The following is a 19,650-nucleotide window of genomic DNA, read 5'->3' as shown; positions in this document are numbered from 1 at the left end:
GCTGAACAAATTTGAATTAGTGTTTTAATGAAAGGAGGAAAAATGATGCAAGGAAAATATTTACAGCAAAGGCATATTACCAAAGAGACAATAACAGTAAAGTTACAGACGTAACTTAGCAAAATGTATCTGGTATTTGTTTCCTGTACAGAGTCCAATTCACTGCAGAGTAGTTTGATTCTGAGTCACTGGCCCTCATAAATGACTCCTAACATTCTGGCATCTTATCTGGTTCCAGTGGAAAACCAAATCCAGATGCAGATGTAGCCATCTTTTCTGATCCCTGAAGAATGAATTTATAGCAATGACATAACCAATGACATGGTCTGAGGGGTGTGTTGAAGGCTTTTATGATGCTCCAGCAGATACTTCCTCAATGTCAATTTTTCTGTACATATTTCCAGGTAAGGTTTTACAGTCTAACAACCAAAATATTATCAAGAGGAATAACATTTATGTAACATTGGTTTGATCAATGAAGACTTCTAGCTACGAGGTATAGCACAGATCTTATGCGGTAAGGGGGCATTGGTGAACCCCAGTGCAGGAGTCAAGTCCAGATCAACACCAGGAGGGGCCTGGAAGGTGAATTTTTGCAGCAATGTTGTAAAAAACAGGAACAGCTCCATCTTGGCCAGGTTCTCTCCAGCACAGCTTCTCTTACCTGGTGAAAACAAGAAAACAATAAAACGTACACTCTTCAAAGATTTGTGAATAATATTACAGTATGAATGTTGGTCCTAGGAATATCTGATTGCTCTTAGAGCAAATTGGATCACCTCACCATGCTCAATAATGTTTTTTTTCACTCTTTTATTTTTAAGTTTAGTTGTGGATACAGTGGTAAGTGTTTCGGAACCCTGTAGGGTTTTAAACTTAACTAAAGAAAAACCAGTGTTTTAAAAATCTAACAGAGCAATATATCCATCTAACCATTTGTTGGAGGCATCTAGAGTCAAAACTCCTTTTTTTATTTTTGGATAGAGTGATGTCTGCTGTCTGTGTCTCGCTGGAAAGATTTACCCTCTATGATTGTCCTGATTACCATTGCCATTAGAAGAGAAGTAGGGGGGTTAGTGTTTTTCCCCAGTCAGTGCTGGAGGATCGGAGCGTGGAGGGGGGGGGGGGGGGGGGGGGAATCCCTGCGGGGAGCCCTGCAGGGACATGATCGAGAAGTGAGCGAGTGACGGTATTGTCACACGTCAGCTCGAACTATGAGCTTGAGTGATTTTCACTCACCTCATATAATAAGGAAACTTGTTCCAGTGAGAGCTGTGTAAGAGAGAATTTCCTCTCAATTTGAAGATATTTCCCCTCTGTTTTGTCCTCTATCTGTTATATCTTTAGCATAGGAAGTATACCCCCAACCTTCTCAGATTCCATGGGTCTGTCTTGGGATTTCAAATGAATGCACAGATCCAGGTTGCCTCCCGGAGTGGAGTTCTGGAACCCTCCATACCAATGCACAGCTAGGTGGAGAGATCTACCTGATAGTACTGTATGAACATAGTTTCAGCAGTGATATCACCATACAGGTAGTGGTGTGGAACACAGATCAGGAGACAGGTGAGTGTGCTTTGCTGTCTCCCACTGACCACCAATGATTTTTAAGAAGAAAAAACATCAGGGACCACCAAAGACTTTTAACCTTTTTGCTGCTACCTCCACATGGCGGTGTCAGCACAGGCTTTTGAACTTACTCCCTTTTTCCAGGTTCCTGCTGAATTAACCCAGAAGCAACAATGAATTAGTCACTTATGGCTTCAGACCTGTCAATCCCTGACCACTGTGGGAAGTAGCCCATCAAGTATAATCTGTGTGTTTCCACAATGCACTGGTCTGAATAGGCCCTCACTGACTGCCAATAGCTTGAAAGGTGGACTAGTGGGGCTAATGCACTGACCACCAATGTCTGGGCAGGAGTTGGAAGAATCTTCCTCCCACTGTCCACCAGTGCCTTATGAGAGGGGATTCCTCCTCCCACTGATGTTGACAATGGGAAATTCTTTCACCCACTGGCCACAGTAAATTACTAAAATCTACAGTTGAAAGAAGTTTGTATTGGGTTTACAGAATATTTGAGAGGGATCAATAAGTATAATTACCATTATAATTATTATTGGTACTATTGTTATATCTCCAGCACTGGTCCATAGTAGTCTACTGACTATGCTGACCTCTCCTGCTTCCTTGCCTTGATTTAGCTTTAGTTTTTAAGATAAATGACATGTTCTTGACACTGCAAAGCACTACAGACATATCAGACATACTACAGACATAGTTAGCAGAGTACCCCATCAAAATTTTGCTACAGGACCAGTGGCGTCACAAGGGGGTGTGGGCCGCACCCGGGTGACACCATTGGAGGGGTGACTCCAAAATAACTGACAATCATTTTGGTGTCACCCCCCTCTGAAAAGTCGGGCAGTCGGTCATGGCCCGAGAGCCCGACAGTTTCGGGAGAGAGGAGGGGACCCAGCGGCATACCTTATCCCGCCAGGTGACTGTCCCATCCTCTTTCTGCAGGTGCTCCATCGAAAGCTCCAACTCGTCGAAATCTCCAACTACCTCACTGCCGGGTACTTGCAAGTTGGAGATTTCAACCAGACGGCGTTAGACTGCAAAACACAGAGACTGATGGAGCTCTGTACAGCTGCATTTTAACAATATTCAGCAGGTGGCAAACTCGACGAGTATTCTGAAAACGCTGTGCGCGCATGCGCACCGCAACTGTAAAGAGCTCCAGTCTTTCTGAGCACCCGAAGTGAGGTAGTTGGAGCTTTCGATAGAACACAGGCCTCCATCAGCAAGATGGCCACCGGCAGGTATCAATAAGATCGATGTGCATGCGCGATGACGTCATCGTGCACGCACTTGGTGACGTTATGCGCATGCGCGGTGACATCACAGCGCGGTGTCACCTGGTAACTGCTCCGGGTGACACCCCGCCTCGGGACGCCCCTGTACAGGACCCCATGATTCGTAGCTATTCCTCTGAATGAAAGGTAACTCTACTAAGCTCTGGGAGTATTATGGATACCTGAGAACCATCATCATCCGATCTGCGGTGTCAAAATCCAAGAATCTACTCTGACTATTGTTTAGAGAAATTCAATGACACCAGCAAATACCTGCTGCCAATTAGGATTACCTAGTGAGAATGGTATGAAGGCCTCGTTCTTTTTCAGATTTCCTTCCGAGTCAAGGAAATGTTCAGGGTAAAACTCGTCTGCTCTTTCAAAGTAGGCTTCATCTCTGAGAACAGAAGACAGCAACGGCATAACAGTGGTCCCCTGTGGAGGAAAACAAAAAGTCATATTACAAAGTCATATGTGCAAATGCAAAATATTTCATCTACAAAGTCACTTTGGTAGCAGAATAGGTTATAAAGAGAACCTGTTCAATGAACGTAGATTTATTTTATTATAATGATATATGTTTTTTACTGTTGTTTCAAGAGATATAATAATATTGTATCTGTACAGCCTTCATTTAGGGCATGTATGGACAATATTGGAGCTGTAGCAGTTGTTTGTACTTCCTTGTTTCAAGGATCTATGTATACCCTCTTTTCCTGAGATTTGGGCAAAAAAGACCTCCTATATGGAACTAATCACTACCTATATTTAAACTTCACCTGCAATTGGGCAAACAGATCTCTAAATAAAGCTGAACATTCTGTGTTGCCAGCTTGCTACATGCACCACTGCTGGAAACTACAAATAGCTGCATGCACATTTGTTGTGTGTGTGAATTAAAAAGCTGTTGTGAGAACGGGGCAAATCTGATTGCTTTTTAGTAATTTCTCTTTTGGTTGAATGTTCTTGGGCAATAGTAAAAATAGGTTAATTCATAAAGAACATAGAGTAAATGGGGAAAATTAGACATTATGGCCACTAGATTGAGTTAAGGATCCTAGGAAATAAATACAATGTAACAATTCTAAAAAACACTGGAGGGAATTATTAAACAAATGTAACCATTGCTACAATGGGGTTTCTTGTAGTAGCAATGGTTACATGTATCTGCTAATTCCCTCCAGTGTTCTTTAGGATTGTTACACTGTATCTCTAGTTACTAAGATGATTAGGAAAATACTAGGGATGTTCAGATACCAAGTCTGTTTGGGCCCCTTTTGCAGCACTTACTGCAATTACTTTTGCACGATATTCTAATTATTCGAGTTTCACCTGTATATACAGTATATATATATATAATGCACCGATACCAGTTTTGCAAGTACAAGTACTGATACTTGCCCAAGTCCTCACAGATACAAGTACTGATACATTTTTGTTTAGTGTCATGTGACAGTTTTTCTAAAACAATACAGACTAATGATTTCAGGACAGTGGTGGAGCGCCAGAGCCAGGTGTCAAGGGTTCACTAATTTTAACTGGATCGCAGCTGCGGAGCAAGTAGCAGGTCTGTATATGAAGAGGTGGTTCAGTGAGCGGTTCCCTATTACACTTAGTGCAGTGGGGAGACCGTACGCATCATTCACCACTTATTTTAACTAAGGAAGCTGGTCAGAATTGAGGTTGTAGAAGTGTGGGAATATACTTCCACACTGTGACTAAGATGATCAGATCGGGGACGTACAGTGAAGCCTGACAGTCTTTATGAACTGACAGGGTGGAGTTCCTCTAAAATGAAGGGAGCTAGAACTAACTGAGATGTGGCTAAGTGCCAACAATTATAGGGTTGACAGGTTGCAGGCTATATGATTCAGCTGTACAAGTAAGTAGCAGTAACCAATCAGGGTTATGTAAAGGAAGCAGTAATATGCAGCAGTGTGCGTGCAACATGTAGCAAGCTTGAAGCAGTATAAGCAGTCCACTCATGCGAGTATAGGTAGCGTGAATCAATATTATCAGTACCACAATTCCTCCATAAGCAATACTATGCTAGCCAGATATAGTATACAGTTCAGTGGTGCATAATATGATTAACTTATGCAGTATATCAGTTCAATCATGCGTAGCAGGCTTAGATCGAAGGATTAATGGCAGGGTTGTAGGCGGCAGCATTGACAGAAGCAATGATAAAGCAATGCATGTATTGCAAGTAATAGTGACAGCGGCACGTAATTCAATGTGACCCAGGGTACTTGCGCTTGGTTGTTTGTCAGCTCTGTGCAATCAGCTCAGGGGACCCCGGACTCCAGGCGGCCAGCTCTCCTGCTCACACCGGGACTAAGTTGAGGCTTTCCTATGTTACGGTTGTCTCCAGCACAGGTGTCTAAGATGGGTGTCAGGGAAGTAAGCCTGCCAGTTCTCTGTTTATCATTCGACTCTCCACAACGAGAGAACGCCGAGTGACGAAACAGCTGAGCTTTTCGATGCGGGGCCGCGCCCCGTGGGGGGAGCCGGTGTGACGTCTTCGCCGAGACGGCGCGTCGCTGGAGCGCAGGGACGCGCCGGGTAAGTCTATGACACCAGGTCCCAGCTGCAACCGCTGCGAGCCTGGTAATTCTCGTGAAAATGCCAAGTATCGGCACTGGTATCTGAAAAGTATCGGTGCATCCCTAGAAAATACCACATTATGGCTGATGGGAGGAGCTCAGGATCATAGGAAATAAATAACAACTTTATTATAAACATTTTATTGACAACATCTGAACATCTTAGTTATCAAGGCCCAGCCAATCAAGCAGCTCCAAACCCAAATGAAGACTGGAAGTAAGATGGAAGCACCAGCAAGGGAGGAGAGATCAAACATTGCAATGCTGAAGGGGATCGATTTGGCAAAAATAACTGCCATGATGTGCTTATATGTTGTGCATACTAGCACCTTATTGCTAAAAGCCCCCCACCCCCCCCCCTTTGTTTTTAACAGTTACTTTACTTCCACTTTAGGCTACAGCTATAACAATTACCTGTTAACAAGACCAGGCCTGCTACTGAGAGTGCCCTGCAAATGCAAGGGAAGGGATGCCCCTGACCTCTAACTCAAGAATTGCTTCTGTGAGATCCTGGAATATGGTGGGACTATTGAAATGTTCTACTCACCTTTGGAATGTTGTACCCTCTGAACCTGACATCTTTAGCAGTTGCATGTGGGACATTCAGAGGCACAATATCAGCAAACCTCTGGATTTCATGAACGACGGCATCAGTATACGGCATCAGCTTCCTGTGCTCAGTCTGGGGTTCAGCTGATCCCATCACTCTGTCAATTTCACTTTGTACTTTCTCTGTTGGGAAATAGGGGAATATAATCAACAGCCTCCTCTGTGTCTTAAAAGAACACTGCAAGAAATATTACATGCATTGGTGTATCCATTTTTAGTTTTGGATGGAGAGGTAAGGTTATTGCTCTCTGTGTCTCCATTAGAGAGGTTCATGACTCTATATTTGTCCTGGTGACCATTGTTACCTGGACTAAAAGTAAGGGAGAATACCAAAATGTTAATGTTTCCAGCACAGGAATAGAGTGGTAATCCTCCAATAGGGACACTAGTTCTGGTGACAACTGTCTAAGAAGGAAAGGAATTTCCCTCACATTGGAAAAGTATCCTCTCACTTCATCTTGGGTCTGTAGGACAGGAAGCAAGGTGAAGGGTGATAAACATTCCCTACTCTATCCACAATGAACAAACAGCCAAAAAGGGATTTTGGCTTCAGATACACTATACTTTGATTGCCCCACCCGCAAGAGAAAAAGTTATAAGTAAATTCCAAGTCAATCTGGCCACAGCTTACAAAGAGCTAGGAACTCTCTCCACGCCCATGTAACGTGATGGCTGGTGGCTGTCCATTGAAGCACCCAGAGATACATCAGGGGAGGTAGGGAGTCATACTACCCTCTGCATCCCTCTCCAGCACATACTGCCCATTGTTATACCCTCTGCAGTCATCTCCGCATACTGCCCATTGTTATACCCTCTGTGCTCCTCTCTACATACTGCCCACTATCGTACCATCTGCACCTCTCTCCTGCACATACTGCCCATTTTTATGCCCTCTGCACCCCTTTCCTGCACATACTGCTTTCTATCATACCCTCTGCACCCCTCCCTTATGCATATTGCCCCTCTCATACCCTTTGCACTTTTTCCATGCACATATTGTGCACTGTAATAACTTCCTTACTAATCCCCCGCACATACTGCTCACAGTCATGCCTTCCACACTGCTCTTCTGCACATACTAACCACTATCATACGCTCTGCAGTCCCCTACTGCATATACTGCCCACCATCATACCCTCTGCAATTCTCTCCCACACATACTGCCCACTGTCATACCCTCCACACTCCTCTCCTGTACATACTGAGGGTATAACATTGGGCAGTATGCGGGGGATTACTGTCCACAGTCATACTCTCTGCACTCCTCTCCTTTATGAACTTACACAAGCTCTTCTTTAGAAATGTTTCTTTTTAATATCCCATAAATTGCCCATGTAAAACCAGGTACACCTCTGCTAGTATACTCAAAACATGAAAAGAAAGCAGTTTATCATATTTTTTTTAATGACTCTGCTTAATACATCAACTTTTGAACCTTGTCTTGTAAATGCCATAATCATTAATAAACACAGGATTTATACACTGAGTGGCCAGTTTATTATGACCACCTGATGTTTGTAGGCAAATTAGCTATAATTAGCTATAATTTGGCGCTGAAGTTGCTAGAGGGCCAGACCATTATAAATAGGGAAGCAGGTTGTTTACCACGACAGTAGAAGTGATTTGTTTCTGAAGATACGGGTAAACAACGCGATTTAACAGCCTTTGAACGTGGGATGATTGTTGGCGCTCGGAGCCATGGAGCGAGTATCAGCAAAACAGCAGAATTCGTTAAATGTTGAAGAGCAGCTGTTGTTAAAGTGTTTAAAGACTGGACTGTCAGCCGAAAATCTGGGTCTGAACGTGCGAATTGTGGCCGTCAGTGACTAGTCAATGTTAGGGCAAAACGGAGAGTGGCAAGACTGGTACAAGACAACAGAAGGGCAACAGTGCCGTGTCAGATTCCTCGCATCACCTTTCATCATCTCCTGGAGTCACGAGGCGGCCCAACGAAGTAATCTCGTGGAGTCATCTCGTGGCCCAACGAAGTACTGATGGGGTGGTCATAATAATCTGGCCACTCAGTGTAGAAAAATTAATCAATATTCTAGGAATTAAATTGAATATTCACAAATATTATATAAATATAGTTGGTTGGTTTTGGAAATACAGGATATCTCCAGGAACTACTATACCCAGGGACACCTGTCACCCTAGTCCTTAAAAATCAGTAACACTTGCCTGCCATCGTACAGCTATTTTCCTTTCAATTTAGTTTTTTTTTCTCAAATTGTAATACATTGACTAGTATACAGTGCGCTATCATGAATGAGTTGTTTTAACTGCATTTGTTATTTTATCTCAATTCCTCTTGAAATTGTTAATTGCTAATGTGTGGATTTTTTTTTCTACTTGAAATGGGCATTACTGGTTGAAAGCCATATTTTCTCATTTTATTTTTTCATAAATCATTATCATATTTCAGGAAAAGTTAATTTATGACCACCTCAAATAGCTCAATTTTCTGCTCTTCTGAATAAACATCTTTTTGCAAGCCTGAAACCAGAACAATTGTATACTGCAAACCTGGGACCAGGACTCTCTCAATGCACTGACGGTATGTTCTCAGTCTTTAATCCCAGAAGACAGAAGAGATATAGTAGTGAAAATAAATAATTAAATAATAACAGTGAAAAGCGCCAGAGAGGAAGTGAATATGATAGCCAGAAGTGCTTTTTACAAAACCTCCTTATAAAAGCAATGATGTTATGCTGACTTTCAAAGGAGAGCGTGCTTCCTGTTTGGAGGACCTGGAAGTGAGTTGGTAACTGGATCACTTTACCAGACCACAGAGCTGTTTGTGCTTATCTCTAACTGTAGAAAAATACATTGATATTCAAAGGTGATTGAGTAGTCCTAAATCATACATAAAAATGTCTTACTTTGTACTTCTGGGTGTTTGATCATTAGAAGGAGGCTCCATCGCAGGGTGGTAGAGGTTGTCTCCATCCCAGCCACAAAGAGGTTATCCACCAGAACGCTCAGGTTATCATTGTGGAAATACACAGTAGATTCGGGCTTCCCCTGCAAAATTAAAATGAAAAATAAATGTCCAATGCTAGCCAAATGTTTCTGAAAGGTTTAGATACTGTGAGACTGCAGTATTCATCAAGGACAGGAAGCAGAAGAGCGCCAGAGTCCATAAGAAAGCTTAATAACTGTGCTGATCAAACAGCCCACAGGTTTTGGGGGCAGACACAAACCCCCTTCCTCAGGGCTTGGAAATGATGAGAATGAAGGAATGGGAAATTTGTAGATTGCTGGCAGTGACGGGAATATACATCAGACTTTTTCTGGCCAATTAGGTGTTTGCAAGCAGGTACAATAGATACAATCCTATGCTCACAGGTGTCTAGTGTTCAGAGTGCTGTGGGTTGCAGCAGAGATTTCAAAGAGTAGCTATCATTCTGCGGTGGTGAGGTCTGTCACAAGAAGTATATAGGCCCCTCTGATAGCAAAAGCTCACATAAATTGAGCGAAGGCCCAACAAAATGCAACTGGCCATCAAGTGGTGAAGGGGTTTATTTTCAGGGGTGCCCGGTGCAGTATAGGCTATTGACCACCAGTGGTAAAGAATGAGAATGAATTTAAGGGGTTCATTATAAGACCCTGATAACCAGTAGTAAAGCAAACTGTTATTAGAATTTAAGTTGAGGTTGCTGACCACCAACAAAATATTTTGGGTACTGCAGAAAGGGGTAGAGTTGGAAAGGATGAGGGAATGAAACTTTGGTCAAGTGTTCTGTGGTCTGTAATTACTTTGCTAATCTGTTTGACTACTTCCACTGAGAAGGCATCAACCAGACCTACCTACTGTCACTATTATTGTAGACCCTTCGCTTTACCTGCTGAATGTAGGATCTAAGGAAGGCAGACTTACCTGAATCTGTAATCACGTGAGGCACTGGGTCCTAAGACTTCTATTTTCCTTACTGAAAAGGGTGAAGGTTCTTTTTTGGGTGCCCTTATCACTGCAAGGGTGACATGGACACTTGACATTGCTGTCCACTGGCAAGAGCCTTCACAAGTTGCAGAAGACTGCATCAGAGTAATGACAACACAACCAGGGATGAGAACAAGTCTGGTCACCAGTGGACTCAGATGGCAGAACTGGATCCCTGGTCTCCATTAGCAGAAGAGGCACCACAGAAGGTCACGCGATGGTGGAGTCAGCTAAGAAAAAAGGGCTTTTTAGGACTTTAAAAAAAAATAGTGAATGGGTGGGCACTGAGAGAGAGATGGGGTGAATATCTGATTTTTGCCTGTAGAAGGCTTCAAAGTTAACAAGGGAAGAACAAGTACAGCTTCTGTATTAATGAGTAAAATAAAATATATTGTTTTCTGCAACAAAGTAAGTGGTATTCAAAGCCAGTTAATATTTACTTGTGAGGTGACCTAAAAAGAATATACTGTATATATATATTGCTCAGTTATTGAATCAACAGATATTTAATAGTAAGAAATAATGTTTACCTCTTGTTGCTTTGCCAAGAAAGCATCAATAAAGTTCCTTTGGTCATTAATGTCCAGTTCCTTCTTCTGTTTTGTAAATACCTCCTTAATAAAATCTTGTGTCGATTTAAAATTTTCAAAAATTATTTGATGACTGCCGGGGAGTAAACCTATCAGTGTCGGATAACTGTTGTAAAGCTTGCGGAAACAATAACAAAATGTCAGACAAAAGAATACATTGTATACATTTTCTTTTATCACCATAAAATGCAAAAACTTGTGGTTTAAGTTTTTAAGTTTAACATTTGCCTCTAATATCTATCTAACAGAAGTTAGAGGGTAGAAGTGTAGAATGAGAAGAAAAGCTGCCCAGAGACAGCTTGAATTTCAGCCTACTCGGTTAAAAATTGCGCTGTGGATGGCCCCACAATGAACCAACCAGCTCAACAAAGGTAATTTAAAAAACCCCTATCAAATGCAGGTGTCATAGCTTCCTAAACACAATAAATACACGGAGTGGTGTACTGTGGGCCTTTATTTATGTAGCTATGATGCTCTAAATGCCCGGGGGCAAAGTGGCACCCTGTCGGCAGCCAGCTTAATGATTTACTGAATACAAATTGCATGCAGATCGTAGTCAATACTGGTTACTAATGCATGAACTTCATAGGGTTGAGGATTTTAGAAAGCAACCCTATAAAGGAAACCAGCTCTATAAATACACTATATTGCCAAATATATTGGGACATCCCTCCAAATCATTGGATTCCCATTACGCTTGACACGTTTCGAGGGTAACGCGTTTCCCAACGCCTTAGAGGGTAAAGCCTCTAAGGCTTGACAAAGAGGGTTACCTTCGAAATGCGTAGCCGCTAATTCAACCCACAGGGGTGTCTTACTACACAGTACATCTCCCTCGGACCCACGAGTACCGACTGACATAGTGTGCTAGACCCTCCATCGTTCGCGCCGTACACCACACAACAAAACACTCTTCAGTGCGGATTCCAACTGCCGGGCAAGGTTTCCTTTCCTGCTCCAGTTGCCGCGGCTTGGCCCGGCCAGCCGAGGACGCGGCCTGGGGATACCCCAGGACACTCCAGACCTTCCAGTCCGGTAGTATACAGACCCACATCGTCACCCTTACGTGATTGCAGAGACTCCGGATGCCCATCTATGACATCACAACCGTAAGTCACATATCTACCATTCCAATCCTAACTATTCAGCCAGTCACAGCAGACTGCGCAGCATTCATTTATCTATTTATTTATTTATCATCTAGTTGCACTCTTCTATATATTGTTTTTGATAAACATTCCCAAAGACACACTCCTAAACCTTGTGGACGCCTTCCCAGAAGAGTTGAAGCTGTTATAGCGGCAAAGGGTGGGTCAACTCAATACTGAACCCTACGGACTAAGACTGGGATGCCATTAAAGTTCATGTGTGTGTAAAGGCGTCCCAATACTTTTGGCAATATAGTGTATCTGAACTTGGACTGTTCAACTCATCTATCTCTGTTGATGTTGGTACTTACTCTGACCATAGTGCTTCCGAAGGTCCTGATATTTTCATTAATTGAGTGCATGAGCTTCAGGATGGTTGGATCATCGTATTCAAATCTGTTGCCCAGTAATATAGACACAATTATGTTGGCTACAGCTGTATTGATAATGGTGAGGTTATCAAAAGGATTTCCTAAAAACAAAGCACACATCATCTATGTATGTAAGGGTTTGTAGTTATCAGACTGTGGTTGGACAATCTGAAACATTAAACACACTCTTCAAACAAACAGGTGCATAGAAATGTATGTTGAAGAGCAATTATAATAAAGTGACACTAAACTCAGTAGTTAAATCTTAAAAATACATTCAAGTACCTTAACTACTAACAACAATGTATCTTATTTGTGTATCACTCGGCAGTAGATCCTCAAATCATCTCTGAATTGGTGCTGACACTGTCCTTCCTTCTGGAGGGTGGCTACTTTTTGTTCCCCATGGCCCTTGTGTGTGTTATCTTGAGTGTTGTTCCCCCTTAACAATCTTGGAAGTTTAGGTCAAATATAGTAAGAGTGTTGGAGTTTGGATGAAAATTGAGTGGGGCTTCACTCTGTAGCTACAAGAAACCTGTAACAATACTAATCTCTAATTTACAGTGCACTTGGGACTTTGGGGTCATTTGCAAATGGGTAGAACCTTAAATAAGCAAAATTGTAGTTCCCAGTGAAGCAGTCCTGACACATGAGGAGGCTGTCCTCATGTGTCAGGACTGCTTCACTGGGAACTACAATTTCGCTTATTTAAGGTTCTACCCATTTGCAAATGACCCAAAGTCCCAAGTTTGTGACTACTAAACACTCAAGCCCAGAATTGAGGGTGAGGTTCCAAGATAACCACCACAGCCCATAGGCTGGGTTCCATCTGGCTCCCGCTACAATCCCTGGGAGTGCCTTTGCCCCCTTTTACCTAGGCTTAGCTTTTGAGTGTAATCTTCAGCACCCACTTTACTTTTGTAAAGGTCCTTGTGAAGGCCCTCGCTGACAGATCAAATTGCATGCAGATCGTAGTCAATACTGGTTACTAATGCATGAACTTCATAGGGTTGAGGATTTTAGAAAGCAACCCTATAAAGGAAACCAGCTCTATAAATACACTATATTGCCAAATATATTGGGACATCCCTCCAAATCATTGGATTCCCATTACGCTTGACACGTTTCGAGGGTAACGCGTTTCCCAACGCCTTAGAGGGTAAAGCCTCTAAGGCTTGACAAAGAGGGTTACCTTCGAAATGCGTAGCCGCTAATTCAACCCACAGGGGTGTCTTACTACACAGTACATCTCCCTCGGACCCACGAGTACCGACTGACATAGTGTGCTAGACCCTCCATCGTTCGCGCCGTACACCACACAACAAAACACTCTTCAGTGCGGATTCCAACTGCCGGGCAAGGTTTCCTTTCCTGCTCCAGTTGCCGCGGCTTGGCCCGGCCAGCCGAGGACGCGGCCTGGGGATACCCCAGGACACTCCAGACCTTCCAGTCCGGTAGTATACAGACCCACATCGTCACCCTTACGTGATTGCAGAGACTCCGGATGCCCATCTATGACATCACAACCGTAAGTCACATATCTACCATTCCAATCCTAACTATTCAGCCAGTCACAGCAGACTGCGCAGCATTCATTTATCTATTTATTTATTTATCATCTAGTTGCACTCTTCTATATATTGTTTTTGATAAACATTCCCAAAGACACACTCCTAAACCTTGTGGACGCCTTCCCAGAAGAGTTGAAGCTGTTATAGCGGCAAAGGGTGGGTCAACTCAATACTGAACCCTACGGACTAAGACTGGGATGCCATTAAAGTTCATGTGTGTGTAAAGGCGTCCCAATACTTTTGGCAATATAGTGTATCTGAACTTGGACTGTTCAACTCATCTATCTCTGTTGATGTTGGTACTTACTCTGACCATAGTGCTTCCGAAGGTCCTGATATTTTCATTAATTGAGTGCATGAGCTTCAGGATGGTTGGATCATCGTATTCAAATCTGTTGCCCAGTAATATAGACACAATTATGTTGGCTACAGCTGTATTGATAATGGTGAGGTTATCAAAAGGATTTCCTAAAAACAAAGCACACATCATCTATGTATGTAAGGGTTTGTAGTTATCAGACTGTGGTTGGACAATCTGAAACATTAAACACACTCTTCAAACAAACAGGTGCATAGAAATGTATGTTGAAGAGCAATTATAATAAAGTGACACTAAACTCAGTAGTTAAATCTTAAAAATACATTCAAGTACCTTAACTACTAACAACAATGTATCTTATTTGTGTATCACTCGGCAGTAGATCCTCAAATCATCTCTGAATTGGTGCTGACACTGTCCTTCCTTCTGGAGGGTGGCTACTTTTTGTTCCCCATGGCCCTTGTGTGTGTTATCTTGAGTGTTGTTCCCCCTTAACAATCTTGGAAGTTTAGGTCAAATATAGTAAGAGTGTTGGAGTTTGGATGAAAATTGAGTGGGGCTTCACTCTGTAGCTACAAGAAACCTGTAACAATACTAATCTCTAATTTACAGTGCACTTGGGACTTTGGGGTCATTTGCAAATGGGTAGAACCTTAAATAAGCAAAATTGTAGTTCCCAGTGAAGCAGTCCTGACACATGAGGAGGCTGTCCTCATGTGTCAGGACTGCTTCACTGGGAACTACAATTTCGCTTATTTAAGGTTCTACCCATTTGCAAATGACCCAAAGTCCCAAGTTTGTGACTACTAAACACTCAAGCCCAGAATTGAGGGTGAGGTCTACTTCCAAGATAACCACCACAGTCCATAGGCTGGTTTCCATCTGGCTCCCTCTACAATCCCTGGGAGGGCCTTTGCCCCCTTTTACCTAGGCTTAGCTTTTGAGTGTAATCTTCAGCACCCACTTTACTTTTGTAAAGGTCCTTGTGAAGGCCCTCGCTGACAGAACAGAACCCCCACAGATGCAATGTACCTATCTTCAGCTTCCCAGCCCACAAAGAAGGAATGTCCAGTTGGGTTTGGATTACACAAACTCAAGCTTCAATCCATTTGTTGGTAAATTAACATTTAGTGCTAGGCTCATAGGATGTTACATCTGGCAATTGGACCAGCACATAATTAGTTCCCAAGTCAGGGTAAACTATCTTTATGTCTTGCCCTTCTCCCATACTATAGGGCAGGGCTCAAAATTTCAAGTCCTGAGCTACTAGCCATCTGCTTTAGGTTTCAATTAATATTATATATTTATCCTAGCCTATTTTCCAGAAGCGCAGATTATTTATTTTACAAATCTGTCAAGTGTCTACAGCCATACTGTATAGTGAGGGAAAAAGTCAGTTTACTGTGTGTGCTCATGGGGTCATATCATGATCCTAATAATCATTTCCATCTAGAAGTTTGTAAACTTACTTTTGAAGATGCCCGTAGGATGGACTTCCTCCATGCACTGACACCTATTCACTCAGCCCTCTGAATATGCACTTCCTTGTGCAGTGTGAACTACAACTCAAAGTGTGAACACTACAACATCCTCGTTCCTTGCTGGAAGCAATGCATGATGGGATATGTGGTCTTGGGAAATGGAGATTGCATCACATCAAGCAGCAGGGAAAGAGACACATAGCACACTGGGAATCCAGGAAGATGTTGGAAGTGATGGGCAGACGGAAGGCAACACTCACTACATAGAAGGGATTTTTTAGGTAAGCTTTGATTGTATTATCAGAAACAACTCTACTATGTAGACATGTGCGATTCGTTTCGTTACGAATCGAAATTTGTACGAATTTCCTGAAATTCGTAAATTCTGAAGCATCCAAAATCCGAATTGCAGTTTCCGAATTATATCCGAAATCCGAAATTCGGATCCGCTGCTGCTGAGGGTTGCATTACAATACAGGCAGGAAATACGAAATTCCGTTAACGTATTTTCGTTCCGTTACGCACATTCGTTATGATGAAGTTAAAAAGCAAAATACCTTTGTTAATATTGGAGTTGATGCCTTGACAGTAGTTTTTTTTAATACGAAATACGAAATTCGGATGCAAAATCGTATTTTGTATTTCGGATGAAAAAAAAACTACCATCGACTCCAATATTAACAAAGGTATTTTTGCTTTTTAACTTCATCATAACGAATGTTCGTAAAGTTACGAAAATGTGCCGAAACTAACGAAAATTCGTATTTCGTACGAATCCGAATTTAGTTTCGGACACGAATTACGAAATAACGGATATTCCGAAACGAAACGAAACCAAACAAATTTTCTGATGGCGCACAAGTCTACTACTATGTATTCCTATTACAATGCTGACATATAACAGGAGTGGATGTGCTGGGACTTTACAACCCCTTTAACCAATTCATGACTGCCATATGTATATACGTGGCATTGCCCGTAAGTGGTTATGCTGCTGCAGCCGTGATCTTGGTATCATCTTTTTCAACAGGCAATGCTGCTTGTCAAGTGCAAGTGATCTGATTTTGTGTAAAGCTGCCCAGGTCACTTGTACCCACCTGCAACTGCAATTGTGCCCCCCTTCCCGTTGCTGCTCCCCCCTTGTTGTTTTGGGGCTCTCTGCTCTTCTGGAGTGCCCTGGACCACAGCAAATGGTGTCAGGATTTTTTACTTGCGATCACCAGTTGGACCCCCCAATTGGCCAAATGCAACATACATACAAACATATGCCTGTTGTGATAGGTTTAGCAGGAATACACAAAGGAAAAAAGTTATGAAAAAGATAACTAATGCAACCACCACATCCAGGGGCTCTCAGTTGGAGAGATTTACTCCCACTAAAGCTGACCATAAACTAAGCAATCTGATTGTATAATCTTTAGATCTGCCGTAAAGGGTCTACCTGATTTTTTTTTTTTAAATAATAAAGTTTTATTGAATTTTTCAATCTCGTATTCAAGACAAACAGAACAATAACAGAGAGAAACAAATAGGCATACAAGCCTATGTATAAACAGGATCATGTAGGACACAATTACATTGTAAACTAATAATGAAGCCTCTCAGATTTTACAATTGGAACAACGCCTCTCGTATGGCCTGAACATAGATATGTACCTGGTTGGATCGAGAATTAGATCTAGATATATTCACAAATTCCAGAATTGCGAGCAAGACACATATAAGATATAAGTGAGTGTATAAAAAGGAACACACTTAGTAAGTTACACTTAGTAACTTAGTAACACTTACCTGATTTAATACAAATGGAATGGATTGTTGAGGTTTGTCATTATATTACAGTCTTGGTAAACCTAAAGGACATTGTACAGGGATTGTAAACTCAGAGTGCATAGTGTATTGCCACCTGTAAAGAAACCCTGCCACCAGACCATTTAAACAAATATTCCCATAAGTGTAATGTACTTTGCCTGCCTGTGAGTGTCAGAGTCTTGCAATGCCTCATGGGATTTGTAGCTGCACTACAGCTGGGAGGCCGGAGTTTGCCTAAAACTGGTCTATAGTATTAACCTTCACTCCTCCCCCAGTTTCTGCATATTAGGTTGTGTAGGGAGGTGAGTGGTGGGGTGGAGGAGCTGGGCCAGCAATTAGGAATTCCGAGGAGAGGGCTATGACGTGCAAGGAGGGAGGGGGCAGGGCTAGGGAACTGACTCTCCTGCAGTGAGTGCAAGTAAATAAAACAAATTTATTTAAAGGAAAAACACTATAAGTAAGCATTAGATCTACTCCATTTTCTGTGCTTTTACCTGCAATTTGTTAGGTTGGTGACAGGGTCTCTTTAATATCCCAAAGACACTGGTTTTACAAGAGAGGAAGTGAGGGAAAATCTCCAATAGCAAAAAATATTTTTTTATGTGAAGTAGGGGAGGATTATAACTCCCATTCTCTATTACTGCTTGTAATCCCAGAACAGGAAGTAAGTGGGAATTTCTGTACTAGATCTCTGCATAGTGATAGGATAGCAGTAACAACCAGACCGGGGTTCTACCTTTTCCCCACTCTGTCCATAACAGAAGGAAAGTGTTGACTGTAGTTACAATTGTAACAAGTAATAAAAGTATTAAAAAAACCATCAGAGGTGAAGGAAATCAGTGAGGATGAATATTGAAGAAGACAGTTCAGATTAGTTACCTGTAGCAAACTTACATTCAGCGCAGACTTCATACACCTACACACGGACGCACGCCTGAAGATCTCTGTGAATCCTGCACAAGGCTGAAATGTCCAAATAGCAGACTGGGCAGACAAGTTCATGTTACATAAGTGGAGCACGCCCAGAGGTGAAGGAAATATGAACAGTCGGTGGTGCAATGTGTACCTGCCATTTGCTGACTGTCAGAGAAAACAAAAATCACAAACAGCGTTCAACTTTGATCTGGGACATCAACTCCCTCACACGGCAGAGATGTTATCTGTGCCAGAGCTGTAACTATAATGATGCGAGTGAGGCACTCGCCGCAGGCGAAGCTTAGAGGGGGCCGGCCGCGCCCCCTCGCCCCTGTTGTCATGGCGAGCACAGGCTCCAAAACAGCCGCGGCTCGGCAAGAAGAAGTGGGGTGGCACAGGCTCCAGCTTCTCCTCAGATCACCGCTGCTCTCCCCCGCCTGTATGGGCAGAGTCAGCGGGGATCCGATGAGAAATGGAGTGCTGCAGCCAGCGGGGGGGGGGGGGAAGGATGCTGTCATTTAGGACGGCCTACCAGTGAGGAGAGAGAGAGCCGCTCGGCCAGGATCTGATGCTCGGCCATCCTGAAGTGACAGCGCTCCCTCCTCCCCCCTTCCATCCCCCCTGTCATTCTGGAGGTGTAGCGCATGAAGTCGCATGTGCAGCGTCTGGTGACATCGCACGTCTGTTGGGGGGGCATAATTTTCTGTTCTTGCCTCGGGCGCAAAAGGAGCTAGCTACAGTTCTGATCTGTGCAATGAATGCAAAAGATATAAAAACTGCAGAAAAGAAGGTTCTCCAGAAATGGAGAATTTTATACACAGTAACCAATTAGATTTTGTGTTTCATTCTCACAGAGAATTAAAGCTGAACTCTATAAAATGCAAAAAAAAACTCCTCTTGAAATGGGCCTACCCCATGCACATCAAGGGTTAATTGGTAAATTAGGTGCAGGGTCCGATCCTACTATATGACACCAAGGTATGACGGTACACAGTTCCGATCCTGCCGTGCAGTCACCAAGAGGTGATGATACCACTCTCAGCCTCAGAGATTTTCCTGCTCACAGGACAACAATCTGAGGCAAGCAGACTGAGAGCGATCGTCATTAGGGTTGGTTAGCTCCACAGTTAACCCTTAACACAGAATAATAGCTGCCACCACATGTTTTAACAGAAACACACACACCATTCCCAGCAAGTGCTGAGACAATTCAAAGATTTAGGCAATGCCTGTGATGCCCCTGTCCCTTCAGACAAGGATATGACAGGTTTTACAATACGGTAGCGCTCTTCACAGAGGCAAGGATTACGTTCTTATTTAGAACATAGAGATAAGCTTAACAATTTTTTTTTAAAAATGTTAACCCCTTGCCATCCGCCCATCGTGAAAATATGGGCAGATGGTGGATCCTTCCCGGCGGGCGGGCG

General features: G+C 42.8%; 1 protein-coding gene across 2 annotated transcripts in view; it reads right to left on the bottom strand.

Moving 5' to 3' along the window:
* Nucleotides 1–483: 483 nt before the first annotated feature.
* The window catches only part of LOC108798792 (cytochrome P450 2C15-like), a 47,972-nt gene continuing 28,805 nt past the window's right edge, over nt 484–19,650 (bottom strand). Inside the window, exons 6-10 of one of the 2 annotated variants that reach the window (XM_018570578.1) lie at nt 10,547–10,723; nt 8,956–9,097; nt 6,012–6,196; nt 3,152–3,293; nt 484–664 (exon numbers count right to left, since the gene is read on the bottom strand). In XM_018570578.1, the coding sequence (XP_018426080.1) occupies nt 486–664; nt 3,152–3,293; nt 6,012–6,196; nt 8,956–9,097; nt 10,547–10,723 (825 nt within the window). In that variant the 3' untranslated portion in view covers nt 484–485. The remainder of the gene's footprint in view (nt 665–3,151; nt 3,294–6,011; nt 6,197–8,955; nt 9,098–10,546; nt 10,724–19,650) is intronic. The other variant, XM_018570577.1, reaches the window with a different exon arrangement.

Source organism: Nanorana parkeri, unplaced genomic scaffold, assembly GCF_000935625.1.
Source record: "Nanorana parkeri isolate BGI_ZX_2015 unplaced genomic scaffold, ASM93562v1 scaffold1561, whole genome shotgun sequence".
Classification (NCBI taxonomy): domain Eukaryota; kingdom Metazoa; phylum Chordata; class Amphibia; order Anura; family Dicroglossidae; genus Nanorana; species Nanorana parkeri.
This window is presented reverse-complemented; position numbering and strand designations above follow the sequence as displayed.